The sequence below is a fragment of the Cylas formicarius genome, unplaced genomic scaffold (genome assembly GCF_029955315.1).
Source record: "Cylas formicarius isolate icCylForm1 unplaced genomic scaffold, icCylForm1.1 PGA_scaffold_4__25_contigs__length_36172078, whole genome shotgun sequence".
Classification (NCBI taxonomy): domain Eukaryota; kingdom Metazoa; phylum Arthropoda; class Insecta; order Coleoptera; family Brentidae; genus Cylas; species Cylas formicarius.
This window is the reverse complement of record NW_026844334.1, coordinates 2,108,370-2,122,937: the sequence shown is the minus strand read 5'-3', so window position 1 is coordinate 2,122,937 and position 14,568 is coordinate 2,108,370. Positions and strand designations below refer to the sequence as shown.

General features: G+C 32.7%; 1 protein-coding gene across 1 annotated transcript in view; it reads left to right on the top strand.

The window, feature by feature from the left end:
- The first annotated feature begins 5,518 nt into the window (after positions 1-5,518).
- LOC132700847 (orexin/Hypocretin receptor type 1) overlaps positions 5,519-14,568 on the top strand; it is a 51,647-nt gene continuing 42,597 nt past the window's right edge. The window contains exon 1 of the mRNA XM_060668418.1: positions 5,519-5,971. Within this exon, the coding sequence (XP_060524401.1) occupies positions 5,576-5,971 (396 nt within the window). The 5' untranslated portion in view covers positions 5,519-5,575. The remainder of the gene's footprint in view (positions 5,972-14,568) is intronic.

Sequence of the window (14,568 nt, the reverse complement as noted above, 5' to 3'; positions counted from 1 at the left end):
TTTTTAAATCATTTTTGACAAATTGAGAAAAATATTTTCAATATTGAAAATGGGAGAAATTAAAAAAAAATTGGAAGTGTATTTTGTAACAATTCAGGAAAAAGAAAAAGAAATTTACGAAATTTTGTAATATTTTTGAGAAATTGAGCAAAAAAAATTTTTAATATTGAAAAAAAAAAAAGAAAAGTATATGTAAAAAGTGTGTTTAGATATATTGAAACATAAATTTACAAAATTTTATAATATTTTCTGAGAAATTGAGAAATACTGAAATTAAAGAAAGAACATTAAAAAATATATTTCTAGTTATTAAAAAAGAAATATATGAAACTTTATAATAATTTTTAGGAAATTCAGAAAAATACTGTTAAAAAACTTTTAAACGGTGTTTTATATACTTTGAAAAAGAAACAAACGAAATTTCATTATAATTTTTGAGAAATTGAGACATATATAGTTAGTAATTAAAGTGCAAGAAAAAAAAATTAAAGAAGCAATATATGAAATTTTATAATAATTTTTAGGCAATATAGGCAAATATGATAAATATAACAAAACACATTTAAAAAGTGTTTTAGCTACGTTGAAAAAGAAAAAAACGAAGTTTTCGAATATTTTTTGAGAAATTGCGAAAAATATAGTACATATTGAAAGTAAAGGAAAAAACATTTTAAATTATATGGAACTTAGCAAAACAAAACATTTATAAAATGGGTGACGTGTGTTTTGGTTGCGCTGGAAGAGGAATAAATGAAATTTTATAAAACATTTTGAGGAAGCGTGAAATATTAACAAAAAAAATGAAACGTGTATTTTTGATTTTGTAAAATAAATTGAAAAATCTTGCTCGAAAATAACCATGACTAAGAAAAAGGAAATAATAAAAAAAACTGGTAAACGTTAATTAAGCAATAGACAAGAAAAATCTATTATTTTTTTTGTTTGTGTGTGAAATTATTGATAAACAATGGTCAAAAAAATGGACGAAACGACGAACTGCCTTCCCTTTCACCCGCTCCCCGGAACGCGCCCAATAAATCCCGACCGCGGTCGGTTTTCCTTCGAAACGAATGGGCGTAAATTCGCGTCCCACCGCTGCGGTTCAGGCCGCCCCACCGCCGCCCCCTTAGAACAACAGCAAGCGGCTGAAAATTTACAGTTTCCGCGGAACTCGGTCTGGATTTTCCGTCGAACGGCACCTGCGCCCTGTTACTTTTAATATAAAAAAAGCCGAGCGGCCACCCCACCGCCATAATGAAATTTTTATTTCACATTTAAATTTTATTACCCACGCAAAACTCGACCCCAAACCCGCCCTGGGGAGGAATTTCGGGATTTTTACGGGTTAAGTGAAAGCGTATGGCATCTAAGTAAGGGAGTAAGGGATTATTTACTTTTAACGTATCAACACGGATTCCTAAAAATACGAAGGCCTTTGATATATCAAAAAGAGAGAGATGGATGCTGTCCATCCTCCAATTTCCCCAGTACGTCATGGTGTAGCGCCTTTTATTTAGTTTCAAAACAATTCAGAAGTCAAAAATTGTAAAAAAATATAAGCACGCGCTATCTACGTCATCATGGCAGCATGGCAGAAAACGATGTCAAGTAAAATAAAATACCTTTACGCAGGTAAGAAATAAGTAAGTAAAGTAAAAAAACATTACTTTTACGGAGATAATAAAATTGAGCTTATCGTAAGGTAAAAAAAATGACCTTTACGGAGGTAACAAAATTGACCCTATCCTAAGGCAAAAAATTATGACATTTACGAAGGTAAGAAAACTGACCCTATCCTAAGAAAAACAAAGCATTACGTTTACGGTAAAAAAAAACATGACCTTTACGGAAGTAAGAAAATTGACCCCATCTTAAGGTAAAAAAACATTACTTTTACGGATATAAGAAAATTGAGCTTATCCTATTGTAAAAAAATGTTACCTTTATATGGAAGTAAGAAAATTGACCCTATCCTAAGGTAAAAAAAATCATCACTTTTACGGAGGTAAAAAAATTGAACTTATTCTAAGGTAAAACAATATGACCTTTGCGGGAGAAGAATTGAGCTTATCCTTAGAGGAAAAAAACATGACCTTTTTGGAAATAACAAGATTGGTAAGGTAATAAACATGACCTTTGCGGAGGAAAGAAAAACATTACGCAGGTAAGAAAATTGACCCTATCTTAAAGTAAAAAAACATTACTTTTACGGAGATAATAAAATTGAGCTTATCGTAAGGTAAAAAAAAATACCTTTACGGAGGTAACAAAATTGACCCTATCCTAGGGCAAATAATTATCACATTTACGAAGGTAAGAAAAAGTGACCCTACACTAAGAAAAAGAAAGCATTACTTTTACGGTAAAAAAAACATGACCTTTACGGAAGTAAGAAAATTGACCCCATCTCAAGGTAAAAAGAATTACTTTTACGGACATAAGAAAATTGAGTTTATATTACTGCAAAAAAAATATACCATTGACTCTATCCTAAGGCAAAAAACATAACATTTACCGAGGTAGGAAAATTGACCTTATCGTAAGGTAAAAAAAAACATGGCCTTTACGGAGGTAACTAAATTTACCCTATCCTAAGGTAAAAAAAAAAACATTACTTTTACGGAGGTAAAGTAAAACAATATGACCTTTGCGGGAGAAGAATTGACCTTATTCTTAAAAAAAAAACAAGACCTTTACGGAAATAACAAGATTGGGAAGGTAATAAACATGACCTTTGCGGAGGAAAAAAAGAGCTTATCTTAGGGTTAAAAAAAACATTACGGAGGTAAGAAAATTGACCTAATTCTAGGGTAAAATAGGCATAACATTTACGGAAGTAATAACCTTTGCCTTATTTGAAGGTGAAACCAGAAATATGCAAGGTATTTACAGAGGTAAGATATTAACTTAAAAAAATGCAATTATTACCTCTGAATAGGTCATAAAATGGTTATTTTTATAATTACGGGACCAAGGCAAGAATTATGAGCATGAGAATTGTAAGTAAGTTAAGTTAAGTCAACTTTATTTATTTAATTGAAGTCTTTTTTATTTTTGAAATTTTGAAAAATTATTTGTAAGATCTTAAAATCAAAATATAGATATGTATTTGTTATATTGTCACCGCATATGAGGCGTTCTTCCACTTAACACAAAACTATTACCACTGATGAGGATTTAATAAAATAGAGAGGAAACAGGACTGGACCCAATACAGTACCGTGAGGTACTCCTCTGTTAATGTTAATAATACATATAACATCTGCTGATCGTCCACGTTATGCAAACATCCTGTAAATATTTAACAATATAAAAATGTCAGTGTATTCCACCAATTTTTTTCTTTAAGTTTTTTTTGTATCTAATACGGATATAGGATAGAGTACGTGAATTGATATATTTGCCCGAATTCGACGCTAATACGTCCCCTGTGACCTGGGATCGACGTGAATTCCGCATTCCTTTTCCTCATATTTACTTTTCTGCGAGATTTTTCCGGAGTTCTTGAATAATATATCATGTTTCGCTAGCACAAATATTCAAGGAGACAGACATGATACGCCGCGATATGGACAAGAAGTGTCCGTAAGTAGTGAGACTATGTTGTTTCCGTGCCAATTTTGGAGCACCTGCATTTACTTTCCATTTTGCCAGTAACAACCGTCAAAGTCAACTGTTTCAAATTCAATTTGAACATTAAATACATTTACGAAACTTAACCAGATCTTCCAGCAAAGGTCTAACTGTTCAAAAAACAGATCATGGAGGGAAATCTTTATTAAAGATGCATTAACACATATGAAGTTATTCCAACAATTTTACAAGATTTAGGCAATCTTCTCAAAATTAGAAATTATTCATCCAAGTAATATTCAAATGAAAAACTTGCTTAACTAACTTTTTATTTTGCAAACTAAAGTAGGACTTATTTTTGAAAAATGAATTATCTTCTTGTAATCCCAATAAGGTATACAACATTTTTTGAATATTTACATATCTCTTCAATGCCCATAAGATATTGGTGAGTATTTGATATAAAGAAGCTACTAAGAGCCTATTCGTCTGTACTCGTGAAGAACATAAGAAAATGAAGAAGTACTTTCGAAATCGCCTTGTTGAATCCAAATGCACAAAAAACAAACTGCAGTAAAACGCAATTTAAAATCACCCGATTAATTGTCAATCAAGTACCAGTATCTAGCCAATATTGACCTGCCAAGTATACTAGCACAAAAAACTCTTCGGGAATATTCATCTAAAGGAAATTAAATTAGATGAACTGAATAATTTAAGTGTACGGACCATCATCCTCTACATTATCATAATTGATCTCTCACTGCTTGTCTGCAACAAAAAGTTGTTACAGCCAAGATGTAGTAAATCCATCAAGAAGTAACCAGAATAAGAACCCAAAGATGAAAGATGCGTCCAACTACTTTCTAAGGGAAGAGCTGAAGCTTACTGGAAGGAGTTATCTCATATGTCCTAGAATTTATTTAAAATTAAATATCTTCATTTTAGGAAAAAAAAGTGTCCGATTGAAAGAATTGCTTAAATATTTTAGGTCAAACTTGTAAAAGTTTGTTTTGTTTGTTTTTCCACAATTCCGGACGTTTTCTTTGTATTGTAATACTCTTTATTGATCATTCGACATTGTGGCAAGAACTCTTGATGTACCACGATAATCAAAGAAAACAGCAAGCAAAACTTTGACATTTGATTGAACTGGACGTACTTTTTTCGGTCTTAGCGAGTCTGGGTTCTTCCATTGAGACGACTGGACTTTAGTGTCGACGTCATAACCATGTACTCATGATTCGTCACCAGTGACCTTTTTGAGTATATCAGGATTTTTTAACACCATTTGTTTCACTTCTTCAACGCATCCTCAGCGAAGTCCGTCATCGGCTATCTTGGGACAGCTTGTATCACTTATAAATATTTTTTGGACAAAGTAGATTCGCCATATGCTTTGCAGCAGAGTATTCCATGTTATGCACAAAATTTTATGCTAATTCTTTCTTTTTTTTATGCAGAAAATAGCCGAGCATACGAAACACTTCTAACGCTTCTGTCTTTCAAAAAAAAGTAAACTTGCAAACTTGCTCACTTCTAACGTTTTAGCGTGTAATAGCAGCATCGTGCTCATTCGTATGGCTTTGAATCGGCTTAGCAATCTACTTATTCCCACCAGTAACTGAATTTTCTTTTTGTGTTGACGTCGCGGGATCTTTCAGCGGTTCCCTTCGGTATTCTTAAACCTCCATTTTTCTAAACCCCAAGGATATATCGGACGAGGACGTGTCAAGATCTGGAAAAAAACCGTTTGTCCCCGTAAACCAATTTGCTCGTCTCCGAAGATTCCCAAACCCGACACCTTATTGTTTCCGTCCCTAATCTCGTTCGCATATCCCACCCGTCTCACCATTACCTAGGCTACGGCGTAACCTACGCAGGCGTCCGCCTTTCCCCGCCACCTTTCAAGTTTGCGCGGGTTAATATCGCCTGGAGCGTCGCCGACGATACAATCGTTTCGCGCGAACTTCTCAGTCGATCGCGTGTGTTCGATGTCCCGATGATGGCCCCCGAAAACGAAACATTCACCCTGAAAGACCACAGCGACGTGCCCCCTTACATATGGGAGATCGCTCACCAATTACTCTTGGGCGTCGACGATAAGAAGTTGGACCTACGCGAACCCCAGCCGAAGAAGTCGCTCGAAAGCGCTGCAGCGTACATCATCTTCGTGTACGGCCTGCTCGCGGTTTACGGCGTCTTTTCCAACCTGATGTTGTTCGTCCATATCCTCCGGTACCGCCTCTACAAGGACCCCACGTTCAGTTTTATCATCAACAACGTCGTGAGTGACGTCATGAAATGTGTGGTGGTGCTGCCGATGACTCTTTACGTGCTGCTCGTACAGAACTGGATGCTTGGTGAGCTACTCTGCACTTTTCTTCCGATGATACAGGTGAGCAATCACATTCGTCAATAAAATATCGTATCTTTTAGTTTAGTTTTCGCCAGCACAGCATTTCTTCGTTTTCTATGTCGGCATGCAATTACAGAAGACTATACATTATCTGATGATGATTTATAGTCAAGACGTCAATTTAATTTACATCGGCAAAGTGGCAAAGCTTTTTTCTAAAACTTGTATCAACTGCGAATATGAACGTTGACTGATTCGTCGGCTGAAATGTCGAAGATTTCGCGTAGTGTTTCAAGGTAATGTGGTGACGGTAGTTGTTGGTGTTGGAAACCAATAGTAGATTACCATCGACTGCATTTGCGGTTCCTCACGCAAAGCTTATTGAAGTATTAGATCATTATGGTATCAGAGGAATGGTCTCAAAAGGCTTATACAACAACAGCTTAATCTTGCAGCCGCAGCTCAATATGATACAGAAATGTATTCTCAAAATTATTGTTAAACAAAAGAAACAATGTCCTTCTCGCATGTTGTTTTCGCAAAAAATTATAAAAATATAAAGATACATACAGTTCTTTTGCGACTTAAAAATCGTTTTTGATTATGTAATGCAAGTTATAGCAATATTGGTAGCATAGCATATTTGTTAGTTAACCCACGATAATCGTTAAGGTACGACTCCTACTACTACTAGTACTATCTCGCTTATTTTTTTAAGATGTGTTACTTTTTTTGTGAGATTAAATGTTCCGTCAAAAAAATTATTATGGCCATTTTGTTTTTTGAGATGCAGAGTGTGTCCGTGGTCTTTTAAGTTCCAGTTTCCGCGGCTTAGTTTGTTTTTTACCTGCAGTAACTGTTTATTGTTTATTTTTTAATGAAAAATCTTGTATATTATTTTTTAAAATAATTAGAAATCATTTAATTAATTAATCTATTAAAAATAATATCCAAGCAAATAATTATTAACAAACAACTCAATACTTCAATTCAATTCGATTAATTAAATATATTTTGTACGCTATGAACAGCTATTTTTAATAATTTTCAATTCATTGGACTAATTACTTATTATTACTTTAATTATACAAAATAATTAGTATTTTTTTTATTTTTACAATTATAATTATATTATTATTTTAATATTAATATAATAATAATATTATGATAATATAATTATAATATAATAAATTATTATAATTATAATATTTGTAATATATTATATATTTTATTATAAATTTATTATAAACTATATTATATTAATTATATTGCAAATATTATACCTAAAACCGTTGTTCAAATTGGAGACAATTTTCTGGAATGAAAAACTCGCACATTTTCCTTTCGTAGAGTTTCGAAAGTTAAATCAATTGCTCCTTGAAGTTCTGCTACAATCTTGTACCCTGTTTTATATACTTCATTTGGCATTTATCCCCATAAAAATAAATCTAAAACTACAAGATTGTGATATTGTGGACGCCATCTTACAGGTCCGTTTTTACCAATCTATCTAAATAGTCTTAAAATCCAGGGTTATGACTTGGGGCACTATCTTATAATGTACTAAGGGAATATCGATATCTGGTAATTCTAGTATGACTTCCTAACGAATGTTTAGGCACCTGTGAGACCTCCTTCATAAATTCCTCCATTGACCTCCATTTGCACCAAGACATCCATGGATTGACTTCAATGCATTGGAAACTATTGCCCTTTGAATTTCGGTTGGATCAAGTTGTCGAGAAGCCTGTCTGACATAGCGTGCCAAATATTCTATTGTTCCAACTGGAGTTTAATGCACTCTTTTTTTTAATTGTGCCCTAAAGGCAGGTACCAACCGGTGGCGAACGCGGTGGCCAATCGCATCGGTTTTCAAACATAATTGTAAGTTCTTGACTTACTCTATTTGTGCAATGAGCTCCACCAAGTTGGTACCAACATCTGCGATGTTAACGCTAATAGCAAATTGTCTAAAAAATCCGCAAAATATCCAAATATTTTTCCTCGGCATTCCAATTGGACCTTATCGTATGAACGCCCTGTATGAGATACGTTAATACTCATATTATATTATAATATAATAAATTAAATATTATGTTAAAGACATTGTAGAAAACAGTATGAAAACACACTTTTTCACTCGCATCTGGGACTGGGACATATCAATATTTTCATCATTTTCGAGAAAATTCATCTCAAATAATGTAATGGCGTCTGCATTAAGTGTTCGGTTGGGCTTCTATCGGTCGCTGCACTTTCCGGGCTTCACTCGCGAGCTAAAAGCTCGTCAAAGAGTTTCGCATATGAGCTTTGATGTTGGAAATCATGTAATTTTTTCTTTGCAGCTCGAAGCGAGTGATCACGCTCTCGCGATACCCGCTCACATTGGTCATTTTCGCCAATTTATGCTTAAATAAATAACGCTTTTAGAATTTAAATTAGTGTCTAAAACAAAAATAATTTGTTTGACGTGTGGTAATGATATCTTGTTTCATGTTACGCTTGTACGTTTTCGTTGATAATGTGTCACTCATTGCTGATCAAAAAATTAAAAAATATCGTTTTTCCGTTAGCAGATTTAGAATTATTAAAAAGCTACATTTGTCATAGAAGACAGTCTGTGGAAACAACTTTTAAAAGGCAAAATGCAAGGTAATTTTGTAGAATACATAAAATGGTTTAACAACAACAAACTTAGCATAAACTTCACAAAAACTTACACCAATTTTCAGATTTTCGCATTTCACAAAAATGGATTTTAAAAAATTATTTATAAAAGGGATAGGTGTTACCTAACAACTAAAATTTTCAAAAAATAATAGTCCTTAAAACTTAACTTAAACTTAAACTTAACTTAAACTTAACAAAAAATAACAGTCCTTAAACTTAAAGCTGGAATAACTCGCGAACAATCAATAATTTCAAATTTATTAATTTCATCCATTTATCCATTATTTGCTTATGATTATTTTCTGGTTTTTGTATATACATTTACCCTGTATTTTTACTAGGTTGAAATTAATAATATGAGAGTTATTGTTTATTTTTCGCGAGGCATGGTTTACAAGAGAATGTAGATTTACCTCAGCAGATACGTCCTTTATTATAATGTAATTTTTGTTTGGACCACATTTCTTCTTAGCCTTAAGGAGAATGTTGTAGTTCGTGTAAACGTTGGCATTTCGTAAAAATTGGCAAAAAGCAAGAGCCATCATGGAGGGAAAGGATATTGCGTTTTTGATTTTGGTTGCTCCTTCAGCTGAATATTGAGAAACTTCTTTAAGAAGATATTTTTAACAATGGAAATGTTATTTGCTTTTTACGTAGGTTGCCAAGATTGCTGAAGGGCTTCGAAGGTCTACCTTTGCTTTTTCGTAGTAAAAAAACTCCAAACTAATGACAGCAATTTGACAACTGGAAATGATTGAAACGAACTTTGGTATTGTTATTGGCATGGCCACCTCTGTTAATATTAAAACGTAATGTCGTAGAAATAATATCCACGCACCCCAGCTCCAAGATGTATTGCAAAAAACATATTTTTTTCTATACTATTTTTTTAAATTTATGAATCCCTGTGCGGCGTAGCGTTGTTATAGCATACATTTCCAGTCTCTTCTCCTTATTCTCCTTAATTTCCGCCTGCCGCGTTAAAATTTCACTGCGACGCTCTTATAAGCAATGGGCATCGGTAATGCATAGCAAGCAGGTATAATCTGAGGGAAATGTAGCTCTTTCGAAAAGTTTTTCAAATAGTAGTGGAATCTCGTTATCTTCGGTATGCGCGTATTGGGTTCGAATTTGACAAGGAGGTAGAATATGCGAAAGAGATCACGTTCGATCTGATAAAGTTCCCTCCAACTTTTAACGGAAATATGCAATATGGGGGAAAAACCGTGAATTTTAAGAATAGAACACAATAAGGTGACTTAAAGAATGATTTAAAAAATACCTGAACGATATATGGGGCACAATATTTCCGATCGGTAGGACTGCAGCGGTTGATGAATATCGTCTACGATTTCCCAGATTTGTAGAATTGTTTTTAGCAACGTCCATCGATGTTTGAGAGAAACACGCAAGATTCCTTTCAAGAGGAGCTTGCTCAAGAAGAAGCAATACTTAATACGATTGATGCGGTGAATATTTTCATTATTTACGTTTCGTTAAAAATGATCTTCCAATATTACTTTATCCCTTTCAATGGCGCATCTCCTCACTTTGGTCGACAAGTAGCAGAATTTTTAATCGACATTATACACACCGGTGGATTGGAAGAGCTTCAGCAGTTCCTTGGCCAGCTAGGTCGCCTGTGCTTAATCCCTTAGATTACTTATATATATATATATATATATATATATATATATATATATATATATATATATATATATATATATACAGGGTTTTTCACTTAAAACTCCGAACGCCAATAAGTCTAAAACGAAAAGAAATATTTAATTTATGTAAAAAGTAGTCAAAATGTGGGGTCAAGTAGATATTTCCTAAAGTTTAAAAAATTCGACGCCTGCAAAGAGCTGGACGTCGCGACGCGTCGAAAAATTATTCGATTGCAGAGACTTTGGAAATACGCGCATACAAAAGTACATATTATTTAAAAACTTTTTTGTTATTTACTCAAACTTATTTACTTTACCCGTTTCTAAGTTATACCGATTTAAAGTAAACATTTCTTGATTAATAAAAAATGTGATTAACGCTTATTTTTACAAGTATGCCATGAATGTTGGACTATGGCAACCACTGTTATCGCAGTTGTTTTAAGTGCAATTACAAACGTAAGTTGTTATTGCTGTATCAAAAAATTGTCACATTTTGTCACAAGAAATATCCAAATTTGTTCGGTTAAAAAAAAACTAAGAATTATTATGTGAACATGGTGCAATTTAGCAATGAGGAAAAAGTAGACATGTTACTGGTGTTTGGACAATGCAGATGCAATTGTAGAGAAGCAAAAAGAGTTTACGCACGGCGTTATCCGCATAGAAGAGTCCCCGATGCAAAAACCTTTTCAAGTTTATGTAAAAACTTAAGAGAATATGGCAGCTTCATAAAACCTAAAAGAGATAGGAACAGGACGGCTATGAATGATGAAAATACTGCTGCTGTAATTCAGCAGGTTGATAATAACCCCAAGATATCCCTATCAGAGATAAAAGAAAATACCGGTGTTACCATAAGTTCTTCGTGGAGAATGCTACATAGAAACTCTTTTCACCCGTACAAAAGTAAACTAGTTCATAAACTAGAACCAGGCGATTATGATAGAAGAATGTATTTCTTAGCGACATTGTCCGATTTGTATAGCCAAGATGCAAATTTTCTCTCGAAAATTTTATGGAGCGACGAAAGTCGATTTCAAAATAATGGAATCGTTAATAGACACAACGGTCGTTTTTGGTCCGAAAACCATCCTCGTTGGATTACAGAAAGAGGTAACCAACGAATTTTTAGTATCAATGTTTGGTGCGGAATATTAAATGGATTCCTTATTGGACCTTACTTTTACGAAGGAACTTTAAATGCAGATCGCTATTTAAGATTTCTTCAAACTACACTTCCGGAACTATTAGAAGAAGTGCCTGCACATAATGCCCAAATAGTAACGAGGTATTTGAACCGAGAATATCCCAATAGATGGTTTGGTACTAATAGACCGGTAAGGTGGCCGGCGAGGTCTCCGGACATTACACCACCAGATTATTTTCTTTGGGGCTACCCAAAAAACGTTATCTATGAAGAACCTATCGAAGATATGGCTGATCTCATTAACAAAATTAGTGCAGCGTGTGCCGCTATCACAAGAAGGACTCTCCTACAAGTGACCCAAGCTCATCTGTTAAGTTTTTGGTAGTTGTGTTCGAGCAGATGGACATAATTTTGAACAAAATTTTTGAAATGTCTTATTATGTAGTTAATTGCAATAATAATTTTGGTTATTAACTTGTAGGTATTTTACTGTTTTTTCATTTATTTATTATGTTATCATAACTAAATCGATAAACAATAATAAATAAAATCATACTAAAATAGTTGAAATCTATTGTTTGTAATTGCACTTAAAACAACTGCCATAACAATGGTTGCCATAGTAACTAACATTCATGGCTTACTTGTAAAAATAAGCGTTAATCACATTTTTTATTAATCAAGAAATGTTTATTTTAAATCGTTATAACTTAGAAACGGGTAAAGTAAATAAGTTTGAGTAAATAACAAAAAAGTTTTTAAATAATATGTACTTTTGTATGCGCGTATTTCCAAAGTCTCTGCAATCGAATAATTTTTCGACGCGTCGCGACGCCCAGCGTGCGGAGTTTTAAGTGAAAAACCCTGTATATATATATATATATATATATATATATATATATATATATATATATATATATATATATATATATATATATGGTATATACTCCTGTTGATCCTGAGACCGTCAGCAAAGCTACCACTTCAATTCTATGTATACAGCAACTAATTCAATACAGTAAAATATAAATAAATAAAAAATAGGAAAATAAAAAATAAAACGGTTTTTAGTTTCATATATTTATTATATATTTATTAAGTATGTAGATCTTTATAGGAAATTTTCTTTAAAAAAGGAACACTGCCATCCGTGTACATGAAATTTGCTTCGAGAAGCGGAACAATATCCCTTGATCTAAGCTTATATAACCTGATTCCAAGTCAGGTCACAAATTTTCCATTTCAAAATTTTTAAACCGAAATAAAAGCCTTTTTATTATGGAAGATTATTTTTATTCTCTACAGGGATAGAGGATATTGCTGATTCTTGCTAGTAATCGATATCTTCCATTGTTCATTTTTATGCCTGTTTGTTTTGTATTATGTTTTTATTTATTTATTTATTTATTTATTTATTTATTTATTTATTTATTACAAAGGTGCCCTAACATGAAGAACTAACTTCACAATTTACAAGGACACACTAACAATTATACCATTATTTAATTAACAAAGTAAAACTTATAAGTAAGTACCTACCTATATCTACGATAAGCAGAAGATAAAAATAATAATAATAATAATAATAACAATCAAACTTACCAAACTAAACCAAAACTAACACTGTATATTAAGTGCGTGAATTACAAAAAACAAATGTGAAAAAAATAAGGAAAACAAATCAAAAATTAAAATAAATTTATAGAAAAACCCTAATTGCTTGATTTCGAAACGAATTAAGTGATAACGCAAATATGTCAATGTGCGAAAAATAATTATTGTAATGTCTATGTAAAAGAGATATTGGGGAATTGGTACCTAAGTTTGTATTAAATCTAGGCACGTAAAATAATGAAGGAGTTCTTGTTATAACGACTCTGGCATTGAAGGATAGTTTTTCCAACAGTAAAGGACAGTCAATCCTACTATTAATAATATTATGCAAAAATGTAGCACTGGAGATAATTCTTCTAACAGATAACTTCAGTATATGGTAGAAATTAAGACTAGCTTCATGCGAATGAGTTAGTAAGTTACGGTTAAATCTAAAATTTAAATGGAAAACAAACTTTTTTTGTATTCTCTCGATTCTGTCTATATATTTATGATACTGAGAACTCCATATCACACCGCCATAGTCAAGGTGAGATCGATCGTAGGAATTGTATAGAATAATAAGCGATTTGTGATCCTGAAATTCCTTGCTAACTCTTAATATAAAACCTAAATTTTTATAAGCTTTTTTTACTATATTCTCAATGTGGATATCAAAACTTAATTTTACATCTATAGTTATTCCAAGATCCCTAATCTGCTCTACTTTTTTATTTTTACACCATTGTAGTCAAAGTTTATATCATTTATCCGCCTGCTGAACTTAAGACAGTAACATTTATCAATATTTAAAAATAGACGATTTTTTACACAGTATTCATAAAAACGATCAAGATCTTCTTGAAACTTATGACAGTCGTTAAGGCTTATCACGGGCGCGTATGATTTCTGATCATCTGCGTATGATGCTGATTTAGCAAAATGAAAACATTTACTGACATCTGCGATAAACAGTGAAAATAACAATGGTCCCAAATGGGACCCTTGAGGAATACCAGATACATACCTATATATTGTATATTTTATGTTTTTGTAATTTTGTAATTTTTTATTTGGTTTATATTACACTTGACAATTTTGTCCAAAAGTTTTGTAAAAAGTATTACAGTAGTCTGTGGAAGTTTCTTTGAAAAAAAAAAGACAATTTTGTCATTGACTTCCTTTGCCGCCCGATAAGTCATCTAATCATATACATTTTTTTGGACTTTGACCTACCTGATATATATTAGTAAGACTAGTGTTGAAAGGACTTTGAAATTTAATAACAACAATCCATTAACATTTTTGCCAGTTCAGACATTATCCCGCCACCACTATTTTTGAAAATTATCTTAAAAAAAAATTAATTTATCCAGTATTTTATGACTTTGTTCTGTATTCACACAAAACACTTCTGTATCACAAAGAAAAAGTAAACGTGAAAACTGGCTGAAATTGCGAACTAACATGGTACTAACATGTTTACCAACAGAACAAAAAAATATATCGAAGATCGAATGTACGTAGCCCACCCAATTGCAAGAGTCGCCTTACTT